A 20,644-nucleotide genomic window follows, 5' to 3' on the forward strand; every position below is an offset into this window, starting at 1 on the left:
TTTGTAACTTTGTCGCTTTGACCCACTGCCCCTTTGACCCACTGTAACTTTGTAGCTTTGTCGCTTTGTCGCATTGCCCCACTGCCCCTTTGACCCACTGTAACTTTGTCGCTTTGTAACTTTGTCTCTTTGACCCACTGCCCCATTGCCCCTTTGACCCACTGTAACTTTGTCACTTTGTCGCTTTGTAACTTTGTCGCTTTGTAGCTTTGACCCACTGCCCCATTGCCCCTTTGACCCATTGTAACTTTGTCGCTTTGACCCATTGCCCCTTTGACCCACTGTAACTTTGTCGCTTTGTAACTTTGTCGCTTTGTAACATTGTCGCTTTGACCCATTGCCCCACTGCCCCTTTGACCCACTGTAACTTTGTCGCTTTGACCCACTGCCCCATTGCCCCTTTGACCCATTGCCCTTTGACCCACTGTAACTTTGTCACTTTGTCGCTTTGTAACTTTGTCGCTTTGTAGCTTTGACCCACTGCCCCATTGCCCCTTTGACCCACTGTAACTTTGTCGCTTTGTAACTTTGTCGCTTTGACCCACTGTAACTTTGTCGCTTTGTAACTTTGTCGCTTTGACCCACTGCCCCTTTGACCCACTGTAACTTTGTCGCTTTGTAACTTTGACCCACTGCCCCTTTGACCCACTGTCACTTTGTCGCTTTGTAACTTTGTCGCTTTGACCCATTGCCCCATTGGCCCACTGTAACTTTGTAGCTTTGTAACTTTGTCGCTTTGTCCCATTGCCCCACTGCCCCTTTGACCCACTGTAACTTTGTCGCTTTGTAACTTTGTCTCTTTGACCCACTGTAACTTTGTCGCTTTGTAACTTTGTCGCTTTGTAACTTTGACCCACTGCCCCATTGCCCCTTTGACCCACTGTAACTTTGTCGCTTTGTAACATTGTCGCTTTGACCCATTGCCCCACTGCCCCTTTGACCCACTGCCCCATTGCCCCTTTGACCCATTGCCCTTTGACCCACTGTAACTTTGTCACTTTGTCGCTTTGTAACTTTGTCGCTTTGTAGCTTTGACCCACTGCCCCATTGCCCCTTTGACCCACTGTAACTTTGTCGCTTTGACCCACTGTAACTTTGTCGCTTTGTAACTTTGTCGCTTTGTAACTTTGTCGCTTTGACCCATTGCCCCTTTGACCCACTGTAACTTTGTCGCTTTGTAACTTTGACCCACTGCCCCTTTGACCCATTGCCCCTTTGACCCACTGTAACTTTGTCGCTTTGTAACTTTGTCGCTTTGACCCATTGCCCCTTTGACCCACTGTAACTTTGTCGCTTTGTAACTTTGTAACTTTGACCCATTGCCCTTTGACCCATTGTCGCTTTGTAACTTTGTCGCTTTGACCCACTGTAACTTTGTCGCTTTGTAACTTTGACCCATTGCCCCTTTGACCCACTGTAACTTTGTCGCTTTGTAACTTTGTCGCTTTGTAACATTGTCGCTTTGACCCATTGCCCCACTGCCCCTTTGACCCACTGCCCCATTGCCCCTTTGACCCATTGCCCTTTGACCCACTGTAACTTTGTCACTTTGTCGCTTTGTAACTTTGTAGCTTTGACCCACTGCCCCATTGCCCCTTTGACCCACTGTAACTTTGTCGCTTTGTAACTTTGTCGCTTTGACCCACTGTAACTTTGTCGCTTTGTAACTTTGTCGCTTTGTAACTTTGTCGCTTTGACCCATTGCCCCTTTGACCCACTGTAACTTTGTCGCTTTGTAACTTTGTAACTTTGACCCACTGCCCCTTTGACCCATTGCCCCTTTGACCCACTGTAACTTTGTCGCTTTGACCCACTGCCCCATTGCCCCTTTGACCCACTGTAACTTTGTCACTTTGTCACTTTGTAACTTTGTAACTTTGTCGCTTTGTAACTTTGTCGCTTTGTAACTTTGTCGCTTTGTAACTTTGTAACTTTGACCCATTGCCCTTTGACCCACTGCCCCTTTGACCCACTGTAACTTTGTAACTTTGACCCATTGCCCCACTGTCGCTTTGTCTCTTTGACCCACTGTAACCTTGTCGCTTTGTACCTTTGTCCCATCCACCCTTTCACCCATCCACCAAAGAGATTCCCATGTTCTCAAGCACTCTAGAACCCAGCCCTCTTAGAACCCAGGGTACCTGGAGCAGAGTGGGCACACCTTCCAAATAACCAAAACTAGTTGTCCATCATTTTTGTTCCTGTTTTATTAGACAGAGTATTTCCTTAAAATGCCATAACAAGTCACAGTGATTATAGATGGTTTACTGAAATGCAAATATACTGGAAAAGGAAATACCTTAACATGTTTTGTTTTTAAATATGGTTTTACCCTGGTCCACCAAACCATCTGTCTCTTTAAAGACTTATCTAAAAAGGATGCTCCGTTTTTTCCCTCCAAGGGAAAAAGACTCTTTGTGAAAGTTGCCTAATTTTCCTGCAAAAATAAAAATAAAAATCAGCCTTATTAATGGCCTTGATTGATTTTGCATACATACATACATACATACATCTACAGGCAGGTGTGTATGTATGTATGTGTGTGTATATATATCTCCTCCCCCCCGCTCCCCATCTTTCTTTCCAATCTATGCCGTCTTGACAAGATCGGCCATCGTGGTTGTAAAAAAATTATTCTAGAAAGAGGCAAAGCATTCCCCCCCCCACACACACCAAAAAATAGTAATAAAAAAAGAAAGGGGTGGAGTTGTTTTTTTTTTTTTAAAATAGTCTCATTATCATAGTTGTTGTTCACTGATTACATGTAAAAAGAAAAAATAATAATAATCACTATGAAGGGATATCCATTCAATGTTCTCTCTGATTAGGGAAGATTCAAGTGCTGAGGAATCCTGATTTTTCAATTACCAGGTTGCAGAGCTAAATTGGAAAGGAAAAAAGAAGGCGGAGGGTGGGTCGGTTTGCCGCACCCCCCTCCCCGGACCTCCTGCTCAGGTTTCTCTCTCTCTCTCACACACACACACCTTGGAAGAGGGACCCAACTGGAATGCATGGAGTTTGGGCCAGGCGGGCCTTTCCTAAGCTAGCTTCAGCGTGCTGACGGGAAACGAAGGCATGGTGACCATTGTCACCGGGTTCAAGACTGTCTGCCCGACCAGCTGCGGGTGGTGCACCACTTGCGTCCCGACAGTGGGCTTGGCCATGACCGCCGGCTGCCCGAGGCCGGCTGTCCCGTTGACCTGCTGGTGCGAGATGGCGTGGGCGATGTGGCCGACGACGGGCTGGCTGACGGCCACGGGCTGCGGGTAGAGGGGGAGCTGCTGTCCCAGGTGGGCCACGTGGTTGAGGGCCGCTGGGTGCACCGTGATGTGGCCAATGGGCTGGACCGGGCTGGAGGTGGACGGGGCGATGTGGGCAATGTGCTTGGCCTGCGACCCGTGCAGGACGTGGTTGACAGTCTGGATGACGGAGGCGTGGGTGGTGGCCGTGTGAGCAATCACAGTCGACTGCACCGTCGAGGCGGCCACGAGATGAGTCTGTGCGGGGACGATGGCGGGGGGCGGGGCCAGCGGGGCTGCCGCGTGGGGCAGAGGGTGCTTCTGCGGGAGAGGCAGGACCGACGGGTGGTGCAGCGGGGCGATGGGAGGGACCGACTTCAGCAGCTCCGGGGGCTGGCGGTGGGCGAGCTTCGGCAGCGAGCTGACGGGCCTGTCGTCTTCCATGTCCTCGTCCATGTTGTCCTCGCCCTCTGTGGGGTGGAAAGGGAGGAAAGACACATTTTTGAACCCCAGTTGCCAGGACACCGTTCTGACACTAGCCAAAGGCCGGTTTAAAGCCCTCAATGGCCTGGGATCAGGTTACCGGAACATCAGAACGGCCCTGCTGGATCAGGCCCAAAGAAGCCCATCTAGTCCAGCATCCTGTTTCCCACAGTGGCCCACCAGATGCCTCCGAGAAGCCCACAGGCAAGAGCTGTTACCTCTCTCCTGCTGTTACTCCCCTGCATTGAGAGGCTTTCTACCTCTGAGGCTAGAGGTGGCTTATAGCCACCACACTAGTAGCCAGTGATAGCCCTGTGCTCCACAAACTTCTCTAAGCCCCCTTTAAAGCCATCCAAGCTGGTGGCCATCACCATATCCAGTGGCAGAGAATTCCATAGGTTAATTACATGCTGTGTGGGAAAGTACTTCCTTTTGCCAGTCCTAAATTTCCCAGCCTTCAGTTTCATGGGGTGGCCCCTGGTCCTAGTGTTGGGAGAGAGGGAGGAAAATGGCTCTCCGTCTACTCTCTCTGCACCATGCATAATTTTATACACCTTGACCCTGTCTCCCCTTAGTTGCCTCTTTTCCAAAGAAAAGAGCCCCAGATGCTGTAGCCTTGCCTCATAGGGAAGGTGCTCCAGGCCCCTGATCATCTGGGTTGCCCAATTCTGCACCTTCTCCACTTCTACAACGTCCTCCTTAAGATTTGGTGACCAAAACTGCACGCAGTACTGAGAGAGCCCCTTGCCCCTGATGTGCCGGCTTGGACCTAAAGACCTTCTTTGGAGGCCGTCTGCTGAGAGCCCCTCCCAAACGAGGCAAGGCGGGTGGCTACTCGGGAGAGGGCCTTTTTGTTGGTGGCTCCCTGTCCAAGGAATACTAGCCTCCCCAGTGAGGCTCACCTGGCACTGGCACTTTGTTCTTTTAGAGGCCAGGTGGAGACCGTCCTCTTCACTCAGGTTTTTAACAACTGATTTTTTTTTTTAAAAGCATTAAAATGATTTGCACTGCATTTTGTACTTTCTATTGTGATTTGTTTGTTTTGTGTTTTCTGTTTTAACTGGATGTTTTTATTGTGTGGTTGTGAGCCTCCCAGATGACAATTTGTTATGGGGCAGCTAACAAATAAAGTCCATTATTACTATTTATGATGATGATGATTAGTTCAGGCCTTTGAGAGACTGCTCTTTAAAACTCTGCCGTTTTCACCAGACTTTTGACTATCTTTCTTAGTTGCAGTTCAAACACAGAGGAAAGAGTTATGGCAGTAATGTGTCCATAAATGCACCGAGAGCCAGCCTGGTGCAGTGGGGTTAGAGTGCTGGACTAGGACCAGAGAGACCCGAGTTCAAATCCCCATTCAGCCATGGAACTCCCTGGGTGACTCTGGGCCAGTCACTTCACACTCAACCTGACCTACCTCAAAGGGTTGTTGGGACAATAAACATGATCACTCTGAGCTCCTTGGGATATAAATGTAAGAATAAACAGAGGCAGCAAGAGCTTTTCAGTGTTGGCTCCGAAAGCCCTGAACTGTGCCTCCCCAAGAGATGTGACACGTTCCCTTGCAGCCCCTTTTAGACAGGTTTGGGAAACCAATTTGTCCCAACATACTTTGAGTGCACATGGTTCGTGGGTGTTTTAGCTGCCGTCTTAATTTTTGTTCATGCCATCCTCCTATTTACAGTTTTTAACCGGAGGAATGCACAGGCATCCCTTCGGCTTTGATTAGGCTTCTCCTTGGCATGCAGAAGGGTTCAGGTCCCCTCCCTGGCAGCATCTCCAAGATCGGGCCGAGAGAGACTCCTGCCTGCACCCTTGGAGAAGCCGCTGCCAGTCTGGGAAGGCAATCCTGAGCTAGAGGGACCAAGGGTCTGACTCGGCGGAAGGCCGCTTCCTATGTTTCGAAGGGTTTCTTAATGTGTTGTGAACTGCTCTGAGTCGAGAGCAGTGGCTGTTGAAAAGCCAGACATGTATACAAAATAAACCACACGTGCTTACTGGGCTTGCGCTGAACAGCAAACCACTCCGCCCGCTCGAATGCAGCCTCCCTTTCGGGGCACAAATCCAGAGGCCCTCCCTTGGCTGAGACCTGCCTGCCGCTCCAACTCGCTGGCCTGGGGGGGTGATTTCACAGGGGCTCCTCCTCCCCCCACTCTGGGTGGTATATTCCCAGCCGCCGCCCCCCCCCCCGCATGCCCCATCCCACCCAGAGGGGCCCTTCTGGCTACCTGAGGCCGTCGACGTGGAGGCTTGGTCGTCCTCCGGCTGGACGGTCTGCCGGATGATCCGGTCGATCTCCAAGATGTCCATCCACTGGCTGAGTTCGTTCTTCAGCTCCGCCAGCCGCTGCTGGGTGGCGATCTTCTCCCGGGCCAGCCGCTCCATCTCGTGCTCGTATTCCTTCTCCTTGCGCTTCAAAGTCTGGGGACCCAGCAAGAAAGAGACGTGAACAAAGGAAGCCGAGACACAGCCAAGGACATCAGAGGGGCCCCGCGGGACCCGGGCCCAAGGCCTCTCTTGAACAGCATCCCGTTTGCCCCATGAGAGGAGAGCTGGTCTTGTGGCCGGGAGAGGACTGGGGCCCTTGGCTAAGCAGGGTCCTCCCGGGTTGGTCTTTGGATGGGTGAGTACTGCTCACCGAGCAAAGTGGCACCTTTTCAAAGTGACGATTCTCTTGTATTTAGCAGGGGGAGAGCAACTTCAGGCTCGACACAAAGAGGGATTTCTCAACTGTAAGGGCTGCTGGACTGTGGAACTGTCTGCCTCAAGCAGTGGTGGGCTTTTTGCTGGAGGATTTCAAAGAGAGGCTGCGCAGGACGCTGCAGCAAATTTCCTGCCCTGAGATGGGGTTGGACTGGAAGACCTCAAAAGGTCCCTTCCAGCTCCAAAATCCTAGGATTCCGTTCTGTGGGGCACAGCAGTACGTGCTCCAACTTCCGGGCTCCCTTTGCACGGCTCTGCATTTCCCACTCTGCCTCCACCTCCCTGTCCATCGCTCACACCCGTGCGCTCGACACCCACCAGAATGGGCACGCCCCTGTCCTGCTCGCCAACCTCCGTTTCTAAATGCTGCCAGGAATACCTCCTGGAATACAGTCCAAAAGCACGAGGGGGGCGGTGGTTAGAGTGCTGGACTAGGAACGGGGAGACCCGAGTTCAAATCCCCATTCGGCCATGGAACTCCCTAGGTGACTCTGGGTGAGTGACTTCACTCTCAGCCTAGCCTACCTCACAGGGTTGGTGGGAGGATAAATATAATTACAAATTTAATTTTTTAAAAATGCAAAAATTACCCCATCTGGGCTCCTTGGAGGAAAAGTCGGGTATAAACATAAATATCAATCAAACTAATTAATTAAAGACTTGCTTGGAAAAGAGGCGGGTCAGAGAGCTTGAAGGCCTCTCAGCATGCCCATTCAACCGCACCACTGGCCCCCGAAAACCTTCCCCCCAGCCGCCGTCTGGGAACGGCTCCCTGCCCCTCGACTCTCCGTGCCTCTGACCCACTTTCGCTGTTCGTCAGCTAACGGAGACCGTCAGCCGAGGGACAGAAAAGGTCAAGGCTCGGATCAGGAGGTCTCTGGCGCACAGAACCGGGAGAAAGATTAAGTCAGGCTGCCGAGGCAGGAAGAGGAGAGGCTCGAAAATATTCCTTGACGTAGTTCCAGAGGAGCTCCCCATGGAAGCGGCCAAGTGGAAACTTTTAAAGCAGCGATTCTCTTCTCTGTAACAGGAGGAGAGCAATTGGCCCTCTCCAAACTCCACAGGAACATTGGAACCTGCTTTATGTGGAGTCCGGCCCTTGGTCCACCTAGTTCAGTATTGCCCGCACTGACAGGCAGCAGCTTCTCCAAGGCTGCAGGCAGGAGTCTCTCTGGACCCTGCCTAGCAAAAGCGACGCACACCGTCTTGTGTTATTGTCTATGTGTTATTAGACATGTAGGAGTGCTGGTCTTGTGGTAGCAAACATGAATGGTCCCTTCTGCTAAGCAGGGTTTGCATTCGAAAGGGAGACTACATCATCATCATCATCAATTTGATTTCTATACCGCCCTTCCAAAAATGGCTCAGGGCAGTTTACAAAGAGAAATAACAAACAAACAAATAAGATGGCTCCCTGTCCCCAAAGGGCTCACATTCTAAAAAGAAACATAAGACACACACCAGCAACAGTCACTGGAAGTAATAAAATAAAAAGGTGCCTCTTTGCCCAGTTAGCAGGGGCATGTGTGAGCCTGCAAGATATCCCCCTTCGGGGCTACTGGGCCCCTCTGGGAAAAGCATCTGAAGTTCCAAACTCCCTCTCTGACATCTCCAAGAAAGACTCCTGCCTGCAACCGTGAAGAAGCCGCTGCCAGTCTGTGACGGCAATACTGAGCCAGATGGCCCAAGGGTCCGACTCAGCAAAAGGCAGCTTGCTATGTTCCTAAATATGTTCAGCAGCCCTCTGCTGCTTAGAAGAAGGCCACATGCAACCAATTAAAAATAAGTTCTTCAAGCATCAGTACTCAGACCTTGGATCACCCGTATTTGCCCAAATACAAGACTCAATTTAAGAGGGGTCCCTTAAAAAACAGAAGTTAAATACCTGCTATACCCTCTTTTATCCAAAAAGGAAGAGAACCCTGATTTCAAGATGACCCCCGCGATCTCTAACATGGAAGGACTTGGGGAAATCCTAGTCTGGGAGACAGGTCAATACAGTATTTTGGACCACGCGGCCATGTACGGAAACGTCACAAAATTAGATTTCAAAGACTCAGAGACGACCGACCACAGAACGCTCGCCGTTGTGCTAGAAATACAGGCTACTGGTGCCACGGGCTTCGGATTGAGTGGCCTGGACACGGGCCCAAGATTTCCGGTCAAACACATTTCTCATCCGCTCTGCTCCCATCTCCCCCCAACACCACCCCCGGAGCGCTAGAACCAGCGCTTTGGAAAGGGATGCTGAAAAACCCCGCAGGAGCGCAGGCTTACGGATCACACACGGTGCCGCCTGGGGGAGCCACACACAGACACACACATCGGTCGTCCAAAACAAACCACAATGTGCAAACAAAGCTAACAGGTTCCCAGTGGGTCAGGTCTCAGGCATGAACCCCAAAGCTATGGGGAGGCTCGACAGTGGGGTGTGTGTGCCTGAATCATGGTGGGCGAAGTCCAGAGGAAAACACACCCCACCACAAAGGAGGGTCTACAGGAACACGGACACAGGAAGCGGCCTCCTACTGAGTCAGACCCTTGGTCCCTCTAGCTCAGTCCTGTCTACCCAGGCTGGCAGCAGCTGCTCCGAGGCTGCAGGCAGGAGTCTCTCTCTCAGCCCTATCTTGGAGATGCTGCATGCAGGGTCATGGTCGGAACCATGATCAGAGCCAACCATTTTCAGCACATTAATGACCACATTAAAATTAATTATTAAAGATATTAATGAAAGCAACTAGTAGTTACTCACAGCATGAGGGGCGAACTTCTAGCCACCTTCCCTCGTCCCTCTCCCCCGTGCACTTTTGAAAGGGGGCTGACCCCCACCAGGTCCATGGGGTGGCATTTTGCACCTCACCTCAGGCACCGCGGTACTTTGGGCCCCTCCTGGGGCCAGCAAAGATGTCCCCGCAGGCTGGATCCGGCCGTAAGAGCTATTTTTGGAAGGGAGGTATATAAATCAAATCAAATCAAATCAAATCAAAAAATAAATGTTGTGCATAAGACCAGTGGGAGACAAAACCAAGCTAGAGGGACCAAGGGTCTGACTTGGTGTAAGGCACAGGAACAGAGGAAGCTGCCTTACACAGAGTCAGACCCTTGGTCCATCTAGCTCAGGATTGTCTGCACAGACTGGCAGCAGCTTCTCTCTCTCTCTCTCTCTCAGCCCTCTCTTGGAGATGCTGCTGCCAGGGAGGGGACTGAGTAACCTCAGATGCTCTTCCCAGAGTGGCTCCATCCCGTCTGCATTGCACTGAAGAAAGCCAAAGCTCTCCAAGGGGGGATTCCGGTCCCAAGCGCTTGCTCAATCACATTCCAGGCAAGAGCACCCCTGTTTACATTCCTCGGCCTCCTATTTTCCACCTTCATTCCTGGAAAGTGCGGAGAGGGACTTCCAGGCCCCAAATTAGACCCTGCTGAGTAGAGCATTGGGTTTCAGCAAACCACACACACACACGGATGGCCACGTTCACCTGAACCACAAATTCTGTTGAAAAGACAGAAGGTTCCCAGTTCCCCTCCCTGGCAGCATCTCCAAGATTGGGCTGGGAGAGAGACCCCTGCCTGCAACCTGGGAGAAGCCGCTGCCCATCTGGGTAGACAAGCCTGAGCTAGAGAGACCAAGGGCCTGACTCAGCAGACAGCAGCTTCCGGTGTCCATACACTGTCTCCATGCAGGCAGCCTTTGCTCTCATTCTGTTTCCGTCCCCTCTTCCTCCTCCTCCTCCGTGCACACCCCCCCCTGCTGAGGCTTCAACAGCCCACAGACTAGCCACGTGCTCCGCTTCTTCCAGAACCTTCCGTACCCAGTCGCAGAATTGGGAGCGCCCAGCCCAAATCCAAAGAGTAAAGCAAGCCACCATGGCGGGCAGCAACCTGCATTTTAGCCTTATGCGAGCTGATTGCACAGCTCCGGATCGAGGGCAAGATGTCCACGCCTTGGCCTCGAGGGGCAGCCGCCAGGATCGAAGCCCCAGGCAGCCAAGGGTGCCGAGTCTGCCTCTCCGATTCGAGTCTGCCTCTCCGATTCGGCATGTGTGAAAGCTCCGCGGCGTCTCCTAGGCAACCATCCCTCGAGTCGCTATGGCAACTGTTTCCAGTGCGGCTGTGCCCAAGGCAGAGAGGCTCCTTTCTGGGATGCTCCTGCCCCAAGCTGGGCAAGGCGGGGGAAATCTCTGCCCCGGGGCCTCCTTGGCCTGCAGAAACCAGAATGCTGGCTGGCGGAGAAGCACCTCGTGGGCGCCTGCAGATTTCCATGGCAAGGAAAGAAGCCACTGCCTCTAAGGCTCAGCCGAGGAGGGCACTCTGACTTGACAGCGGCCCCGAAAAAGAGGAACACGGGAAGCTGCCACATACTGAGTCAGGCCCTTGGTCCATCTGGCTCAGGATTGTCTGCACAGACTGGCAGCGGCTTCTCCCAGGTTGCAGGCAGAAGTCTCTCTCCCAGCCCTATCTTGGAGATGCTACCAGGGAGGGGACTGGGAACCTTCTAGGGGTGTGCAATTCGGATTTTCGGTGATTCGGTTCGGGACCCGAGCCACCTGAATCACCCTTGATTCGGTTTGGATTCGGATTTAATCTGAATCCAAATCGATTCGGGGGGGAAGGGCCCAGGGGCAAAATTTTGGGGTGTGGTGGTAGTGCCCAATGGGTGGAAGCTACCACCCCAATTTCAGGGGGATTGGGCAAAGGGCTGATTTTTGGGGAATTTTTGAAGTTTTAGTGACTTTGGGGCAGTTCGGGGGCATAGCATGGGATCTGGGCAAAAAGAGTAGGGTGGGGTGGTAGTGCCTAATGGGTGGAGGCTACCACCCCAATTTAAGGGGGATTGGACAAAAGGCTGATTTTTTGGGAATTTTTGAAGTTTTTGTGTCTTTGGGGCAGTTTGGGGGCAGAAAGTGTATCTGCCCCAAAAGGGTGGGGTGGGGTGGTAGTGCCTAATGGGTGGAGGCTACCACCCCAATTTCAGGGGGATTGGGCAGAGGGCTGATTTTTGGGGAATTTTTGAAGTTTTGGTGTCTTTGGGGCAGTTTGGGGGCAGAAAGTGTATCTGCCCCAAAAGGGTGGGGTGGGGTGGTAGTGCCTAATGGGTGGAGGCTACCACCCCAATTTCAGGGGGATTGGGCAGAGGGCTGATTTTTTGGGAATTTTTGAAGTTTGGGTGTCTTTGGGGCAGATTGGGGGCAGAAAGTGGATCTGCCCCAAAAGAGTGGGGTGGGCTGGTAGATAGTGCCTAATGGGTGGAGGCTACCACCCGTCCCCAATTTCAGAGTGATTGGGCAGAGGGCTGGATGAAAATAAGGGAATAACATCCCTTCAAAAAAACTTCTGAGGTGTGAATTCTCATTCAATGATAGCAAATGAGATTTTTTTCAATTAAAGAACTCTCATGACCCCACTTTCACTTTTTCACACTCTCATTTACTATGAATATCAATCTAGCACACTGCACCTTATGAAGAAAAACCTCAGAAATTCACCAAAATCCAGCCCTCTGCCCAATCACTCTGAAATTGGGAACGGGTGGTAGCCTCCATCCATTAGGCACTATCTACCAGCCCACCCCACTCTTTTGGGGCAGATCCACTTTCTGCCCCCAATCTGCCCCAAAGACACCAAAACTTTAAAAATTCCCCAAAAATCAGCCCTTTGTCCAATCCCCCTTAAATTGGGGTGGTAGCCTCCACCCATTAGGCACTACCACCCCACCCTAATATTCTGCCCCAGGCCCCACTTTCTGCCCCAATCTGCCCAAAAGACACGAAAAATTCAGAAATTTCCCAAAAATCAGCCCTTTGCCCTATCCCCCTGAAATTGGGGTGGTAGCCTGCACCCATTAGGCACTACCACCCCACCCCACTCTTTTTGCCCAGATCCCATTCTATGCCCCCGAACTGCCCCAAAGTCACTAAAACTTCAAAAAATCCCCCCAAATCGGTCATGAGCCGAATCACCCGAATTTTTCGGCCCCAAAATTCGGGTGATTTGGCTCGGCCCCGAAAAATATCGGGGGACATCGAGGGTGATTTGGTTCAGCCCCGAATCACCCGAAATTGCTCATTTCGGGCACAGATCGATCTGTGCCCCAAAATTTTTTGCACATCCCTAGAACCTTCTGCAGGCCAGCAGGCAGGGGCTCTTCCCAGAGCGGCCCCATTATCCCCTCAGGGGGGGAAGTGTGGGTGAAGATTTCATTTTTAAATGCTCCCCCAGATAAAAAGCAAGTAGAAAAGGATATTCGTTTTTACACGGATATCCCCCTCTTCCTCCAAGGAGCCCAGAGTACATGGTTCTGTTTCTCCTCACAACAACCTTGTGAGGTAAGCCGCATCCTGAATGCATGTGCCCACATACTGCCTGGATACTGCCGCTGAGAACAAAACTCATTCCGCGCACAGATGGAAAAAAATCAACGGGTGGGCTGCCCTGCTGTACCCCAAAGAGGCCACCCAAGGAGGGAGTCACCCCAAACCTGAAGAGCTTTCCCCACCAGCAGCTCAGAGGAAGCCTGCCAGAGCTGTAGCCGGCTATTTAAAGAAAGCAGGCGCCTGGTTTTGCCGGTGACCTTAATCAGTTCTCCCCGGCCCCCACCGCCTCACTTGAAAGAGTCATGCTTAGTACAATCACAGCTCTGACCAGACGAGAGGTTCACAACCCAACGATAATCTGGAGCTTAAAACAGGGCGGATGTGCAGCATAGATGGCTGGACAACCTAGTGGGCTCCAGTGAGGCCGAAGGGGCACAACGTTTGGACACCAAGAATCAAACCTCTAGTCCTCATGACTGGCAATATTAAAGCTGAAAAAAATCCTCCAATCCTGAAAGCGATAAGGTTCGGCCGGGGGCGATGATGGCGTTCATATGAGTGACATGGATGTCGTTCACACAATTCCTTGGAGATGGAACAAGGCATGTTCTCAAAATCTGGCCAAATTCTATTCGAATCGATTTGGAACCATTGAACAGAGTGGAGATTCATTCAAACTGATTCGAATCCACCTGGATTTGAATAGAATTTGGGCAAATTCAAATCATTCAAACAAATCTCTCTTCTGTTCATTGGTTCCACACTGACATGATTTGAATTGGATTTGATTCAAATCGAATCCGGCCATATTCCGTGCACATTCCTAGATGGAACTTATCTGGCTTTCCGCTATTCACATGCACGCACACACACTTGGCAATCACCTATGGGAAAGAATTTTGCTTCGTTTCAGTATCGGTTTGAAGCGGCGATGCAGACCAGTGCTCAAAAGTACAAACAAAATCCAAGTCTTTTCATCCACGTAGTGAAACCCAAGCTAATTAGATGAGAAGTACTGCACGAACCAGGAAAGGGAAGCAGCCAGAAGAGGCCCTGCTCAGCACGTGAGCGTCAGACACATGGTGATCTTGGTGGGAGGAGTCCTCCCTGGCTGGAAATCCACATTGTTATCAGCCCAGATTTTACAGGAGGCCCAGAGGCCAGCATGGTACACAAAGCAGCCAGGTTAAAAGGGATTATTTCCAGGAGCTTGGAGGGGAGAGGAGGAGGGGAAAGGAAGTGAAGCTCCGATTCAATATGATTCAATACGATTCAATACGTGCAGCGGACACCATGTGGTTTGAGTTTGATAGCCCTATGGGAAACTACCCAGAAGCCACAATAAGGCAGGCAGCGTCTTATAGGGCGAACGAAAACACCATAAAGTTATGAGCAAGCTTTTGGATCCTGTCAAACCCTTCTTCAAGATGAATGAGAAGCAAAACCATTGGGGGAAGGAGAGAGATTGCAGGGGATGGAGAGCCCCATGTCTGACGAGTGCGGGAGATGTTAGGACAGATTTAATGGGACTGCTCCCATTATAAAGGGATACATATAACCAAAATACAAATTATGGGTTTTATTGAGGGCTTCTAGGACAAATAATAATGGCTGTTCCCTCATTTTTGGAGTGGGAAGAGGACATAAAAATCTAGCTTGCAGCACCTTCAAGACTGACACATTTATTGCACCAAAACTGGGTTCTAAACCACAAAAGCTTATGTCCAAATAAATGTGTTCGCCATTAACTAACAAATGCAACAACAGCTCTCTTGGCGGCTTTAGCTGCCCCAGAGAGCAGACAGTTAATGAAACCCAACGGCTGCTTGACTCAAGACAAAGGTTCCAAAACAGGACAGCAAATCATGCTCCGTTTGCTTCCAAACTGAAAACAATTTGCTGCCCTGTTATGGAACTTCTCTCTTGAGCAACGAGGGCTGATCTATTAACAAACAATAATAATAAAGTGAAATGTTTAAGGCAAGAAAAAACCACAATGAGGGCTAGAAGCTTACTTAAAAAGAAGCAGCAGCAGCTAGGAGTCTAACAATAACCAACTGGCCCTGTATAAGAACCAGCATAACGTGGAGGCTTGCAGATTGTCTGCTGATGTGAAAAAAGCTGAGCGGGTCTTGAGCAATCTCCCTCCCTCCCCACAGGGGCCCCCGTTGCCTTGCAACCCCGTCAGGCTCGGCTCAGCTCATACCCTTCATAGCAGACATTCCTAGGCCCTCCAAGCGCAAAACCAGCTCGCCTCCCATTTGTTTGGTCCATCTGCAGTTTTCCTCCCTTGCAAATAATAGACAGCGTTGACCCAAATTGAAGACGACTCTGAATTTAAGAGAACCCCCCCTTTAAAAAAAAAAGAGAGAGAGAGAGGTTAAATGCAGGTTATACCTGCATTTACTCAAGAGGAGGAGTAGTCCTGAATTCAAGACAACCTCCTGATTTCAAATGTCAAAAAACCTGGCGGGAGGGGGGAGCCTTGCCTTTGATGCAGGCGAAAACTGTCAAAGTGGCCGCTAACATGATCTGCTCCTAGCCAAGGGCGGGGGAATTCCAAGGCTGCCCGGCCAACATCAGCCTCGGCTTGGCTTCCTGCCTCTCCTCTGCGGCTTTCCGCCCCGCCGGCTGCCAGAGAGGAGAGAGAGAAGAGCGGCAGCTCAGCCAAAAGGAAAATCCGGGGGGGGGGGGTGGCTGGCGGGCAAGGGCAGAAGAGCAGCAGGCGCAGGCGCGCGACCGACGCCAGCCAAACCCTCCCCGCCAGAGAGCCACCCCTCGGCCAGAGGAGCAAGCAGCCAGCCTCCGTGCTGCTCCCGCCGCCGCCGCCACCGCCTTCCCTTTCCCTGCAGGTTCCAGCCGCACACGTCACCTCGTGTGGCTTGTTCCAGCTCGCATTCCTGTCTGGGCGGGCAGCCCTGGTGACGTCGCGCAGCGGAGGACGGCCATGTGCTTGCCGTACACGTGGACGGGCTGGCGAGAGCTGAGGCCAGGAGAGGAGCCAAGGCGGGGGGGGGGAGGTGGCCACGGCGGGCAGAGCGGCCTTTGGCAACACACGGCACCCCCCAGCCCAGCCCCTTCCCAAGATCGGCACCCAGGCCCCTCCCGCACCCGATACGAGAATCCGCATACGAGTCGGAGAATCACGAGGATTCGCAAAGGCGCACGGAGACATTCCCACCGGGCCTCCCCGACTGCCATTCTGGGGAGGACCAGAGGGAGAACCCACCGCCCTGCCGCCAAGAAGCAAGCTCGCCCCACGATTCAGTGCGGGTCACACAGAGCGGTCTTAGAGAACGGGAACCGCCCGACAGCCGCGGCGGGAACCCTTCCGCTGCCCGGACCTCGCGGCACTCCCAAGAAGCTGCACTCCAGGGTGTGGGTTTGGGTTGCCACTTCCACAAGCCGTCAAAAAGAAAAAGCCCCGGGCAAACAGCGGAAGATCTAAGGCAAACGCTCAGGGCCCAAGGACGCTCGGTAGTCGATGTATGGTTTGGGCCTGCTCCCGCCAGCCCCAAATCACAGAGAGGGAGGAAGCTCAAGCCGGGGAGCGTAGCACATGGGGGGGGGCATTCAACCCTCTCTCATCACAACACAGTCCTATTGATTAAAACAAGACCACAACCAGAAAGGGCAGCGACGTAAAGGGACCTTCTCCACACGAGAAGGAAAGCAGAAGCACAACTCACTTTTCTCCTGCCATGAAACACAGAGCCACAGTTAACCGACTCAAGCATCTCCGTTAAAACACGGAGATGGCACTCGCCAGATGCTCAGAGGCCATTCTTTTCTCCAGGACTGCTAGAATGCTAGTCACCAGCTATGATTTTGAAATAGCATCCTGGCCTATGGCCCAGATACACCAGGTCTCGTACCCCCAGGGCGAAAACATGGGGAGCCGGCGGCACATCAAATCCCCTCGCTTTCTGAAGTTCAGCTGGAGTGGTCACACTCATAATCCGGCAAACCACAGGGTTCCCCCTTTAACTGTATATGCGGACACACACACACACACACAGAGCCCATGATTGTTTAATCCAAGGCTGTAGAACGTTGCCCACCAAGTCCTGGAACAGCTGGAAGGCCGAATTGGTGCTGCCCCCAGCCTAAACCCTTTGTACGCCAAGGATCTGCTCCTCCCCATATCCAACGTCAGCTTCCTCTCTACCGGGCTGGGGGCGGCAGGTATCCACAATGCCAAAGTGCACCCCTGAAGGCAGGATCTGGGCCACTGGGCCCCGGCCAGCCATTCAAGGACCCAGTGTTCCCTGTAACGGGGAGCCCCAGATGTTGCTGACGACAACTCCCATAATGCAAAGGCCATGGCCGCTGGGGGTTGGTTAGTCTGCAGAAACAGCCACCGAGGACACCGAGAGCTGCCTGCTACTGAGTTAGACCTTGGCCCATCTAGATGATGCGGGCACAGCTCAGAGGCAGAAGGAAGCCAGGAGGAGAGCCGGACCCTGCGGTAACAAGCTCGAATTAGCCCCTTTGCTAAGCAGGGCCCACCTTGGCTTGCATTTGGACGGGAGACTACGCGTGAGCACCAGAAGATATTCGCAGTGGGAGAGGATCTGCTTTGCACACCGAAGATGGCAGCATCTCCAGGTAGGGCTGGGAAAGCCTCGTGCTGGCAACCTTGGAGAAGCTGCTGCCAGGCTGTGTAGGCAAGACTGACCTAGATGGACCAAGGGTCTGGCTCAGTCGGAGGCAGCTTCACAACTGTCTGCACTGGCTGGCAGCATCCCTCCAGGGCTTCAGAGGAGTCTTTGCCAATCCTTTTCAAAAGGAGTGGCTCAGTAATCAGTCAGCTGTAGGATTCATTTTTTGTTTTGCCAAATGAATGCATTGTTTTTGATTCCGTTGTATGTATGCAGGATGCAAGTGCAAATGTTGAAACACGCGAAAATAAACAGATCCTTTTAAAATAAAAACATTTTTCCCCTCAAGTGAACTTGTTATTTTATTCATGGTTTAGAGTGACACTGCAAGCAAGAGAGAGAGAGAGAGTCTGATACCATTTCAAAAGAAATGAATCTAGACCAGTTTAAAGGATCTGTATGAATTGGGGGCCACTTGATAAAGTTATTGTCTGAAACGGAACGGAACTGGAGAGTTAATGGTATGACTCTCTGGTCTAATCCCCTTTTAAAGCTAACATACGTTGTGGCAGTGAGTGCCACAGACGGATCATACTGAATCTACTTCCCAATCCATGCCACTGCATGAGGCCCCAAGGATGCACGCAACACAATATTGTGTGTGCTGACTTGGAAGTAAGTTCCGCCGTGTTCAGTGGGACTTGGCCTCTAGTGAGTATATCTAGGATTCCAGCCTAAATTATAAAACTTGCCAGCAACTGCCTTGCCACATTTCTCTTCCCAGTCAAATAACCCGGCACTTCTGGCAGGGCACGCACTTCGGCCACTGAACAACTGGCGGTACCATGCCGGGAGAGGTTCCCCTCCCTCTTTCTCCATCCAAGTGCCCGCCTGAGCTGAAAGGAACCCCTCGGGAAAGAGGACCCCTCCTTTCCCCTTTCCAGTGCAGGAAGCGCAAGGTAAATTGTACCGTCAAGTCGATTTCGACTCCTGGTGCCCACAGAGCCCTGCGGTTGTCTTTGGGAGGAGGGGTTGGCCGTGGCCTCCTCCCGCACAGGATGCGATCAGGCCTTTCAGCATCTTCCTGTATCACTGCTGCCCAATAAAGGTGTGCCCCAGAGTCTGGGGAACAGACCAGCGGGGATTTGAACCAGCAACTTTCTGCTTGTTAGTCAAGCATGTCCCTGCTGCACCAGAGTACAGAGAGAGAAATATTTCCACCCTCTCATATAATACGGAAAGTCAGGGAAAGTCTTTCTTCATGCAGCGCGAGCAAACTGTGGAATTCACGGCCACAAGCCACCCACCTGCGCAGCTTGAAAAGAGAGATTATTTATGGAGGAGAAGTCCATCGATTGCTACTAGCCAGCCCAATCAGCCCATCGTCACGGTGGCTCTGCAAAACCTCCATGTTCAGAGGCAGCCTACCCAGACTACCAGTTACGGGGGTGGGGGTAGAGCAAGAGAGGGCTATTGCCTTCAATGCTCCGCTTGCGGGTTTCCCAAAAGCAGTCACAGTGGGGAAGCAGGACTCGACCCACTCCGGGCGGACCCCACAGGGCTCTTCTTCTATTCCCACCCTTGGAACGAAAGGGCAGGCATTCCTATATTTTCGATCTGGCTAGCAGCTGCCACTTCTCTGCCAAGCCCACGGGCCCCGGAGATTGCTCCAGAAAAGCTGGCTTTCACACCCAAAGCGTGAGACGGACAGACCATCGCAAGAAACCCAACCCCATTCCCCTCCTGCACACCCCGTGACAGATGAACTGCTCAGGGACTGGCTGGTGGAAACCAAAATGTGTGTGTGTTGCTTCTCCCTGCATTGAGGACTGCATTTTGGCTTGCTGGCACACACGGATTACGTCTCCCAGGCATCTGAGGACAGTGCTCCGGTGGTTTTTCTTCGGAGAGCGAGAAAGCCGCTCATTGGCTAGCGAGCCCAGAACTGCCGCAGAATTCCAGAGCAGAGGGGAAGCAGGAGGACTCAGAGAGCAAGGGAGGGGACAAATCCCCGCTGGGCCCCCGGAAGAACCCCAAACCCGCCAGCTGCCCAAAGGCAGACGCCAACGTCCAGAAGACGTCAGCTCCCAAGACCCAGAGACAGCCCCATTTCTGACATCATGACTCCCAAAAACGTGGCTTGCTAACGCAGCCGCGGGGCCAGCAAGCGGGGGGGGGGGGGGAGGCACGGCTCTGCCTTTACTGGCGCAAACGGCAGATCCATTTCTCTCCTAGGCCCACGCAAACGGCACATACAGAGAGCCGCCTTATTCCTTACGCCACGGGCCAGGACGTGGCCAGACGCAGCTTACCCGATGGTCTGACTCAGCAGGAAGCAGCTTCCTACGTGCAGCCCCCTTCCTACGCCCACCCCCCAGAAACTGGTATTCAGAGTGGAGGCACCAGAGTCATCACAGCTTGTAGCTGCTGACAGCCCTCTGGGGAAAGAGTCAAGAATCGGAGGCCCGGCCTAGACAAACACCAATCTACTTCAGAGCTCCTAAAGGCAGTGGCCAGGAGTGCTTTTGATCAGCTTCGGATGATACGTCAGCATAAAAAGGGTAAAGGTCCTTAAAACGGTGGTGTAACCTCCAGGCTTGACTACTGTAATGTACTCTATGAGGGACTGCCTTTGGAGACAGTCCAGAAACGACAACTGGTGCAGAATGTGGCAGCCAGACAAGTCTCTGGCACAACCCGAGGGGCCCATAACACACTGATTTTTTCCGGGCCAGACACAAAGCGCAAGTTATTCCCTATAAAGGCCAAGGTGTGGGTCCAGGGTATTTTAGAGAGCACCTTCTCTGTCATTAACTCCGCCACCTGAGATCGCGTGCAGAGTGCTGGTTACAGCTGCCATCGGCCTGTGGGGGGGGGGGGGGCGACACGGGACCAGGCCTTCTCTGTGGCTGCCCCGGGGCTTTGGGGTGGGCTCCCTGTCACTCTCAGAGCGTCTCCACCTCTGGCTGCGTTCAAATGAAACCATGAAGGCCCACCTGTTCCTCTGAGGCCTTTTGCTAACAACACTTTAAGCTATTTTAATGGTTGGGTTTTAATTTTGCTGCATGTTAATTGTGCACCACCTGGAAATCTATACATTCGGCGATAGGACTGGTGAATAAAAGAATACCAAGGATTCTAAGCAGCCGACGTTGGGTCTCAATCCAGCCCTTTGCCTTCTCCTGGCTTTATAATATCTTTAACCGCCTTACAGAAGGACGTATGAACAGCCCTGCTGGGTCAGGCCCAAGGAGGCCCATCTAGTCCAGCATGCTGTTCTACACAGTTGGCCCACCAGATGCCT

The 20,644-nt window shown here is 52.2% G+C and overlaps 1 protein-coding gene across 1 annotated transcript in view; it reads right to left on the reverse strand.

Annotated features, from left to right (window-relative positions):
• Positions 1–2,182: 2,182 nt before the first annotated feature.
• Positions 2,183–20,644, reverse strand: part of MNT (MAX network transcriptional repressor) — a 36,067-nt gene continuing 17,605 nt past the window's right edge. The window contains exons 5-6 of the mRNA XM_053275598.1: positions 5,954–6,146; positions 2,183–3,709 (exon numbers count right to left, since the gene is read on the reverse strand). Of these exons, the coding sequence (XP_053131573.1) occupies positions 3,039–3,709; positions 5,954–6,146 (864 nt within the window). The 3' untranslated portion in view covers positions 2,183–3,038. The remainder of the gene's footprint in view (positions 3,710–5,953; positions 6,147–20,644) is intronic.

This window comes from Hemicordylus capensis, chromosome 12, assembly GCF_027244095.1.
Source record: "Hemicordylus capensis ecotype Gifberg chromosome 12, rHemCap1.1.pri, whole genome shotgun sequence".
NCBI classification, from domain to species: Eukaryota; Metazoa; Chordata; class Lepidosauria; order Squamata; family Cordylidae; genus Hemicordylus; species Hemicordylus capensis.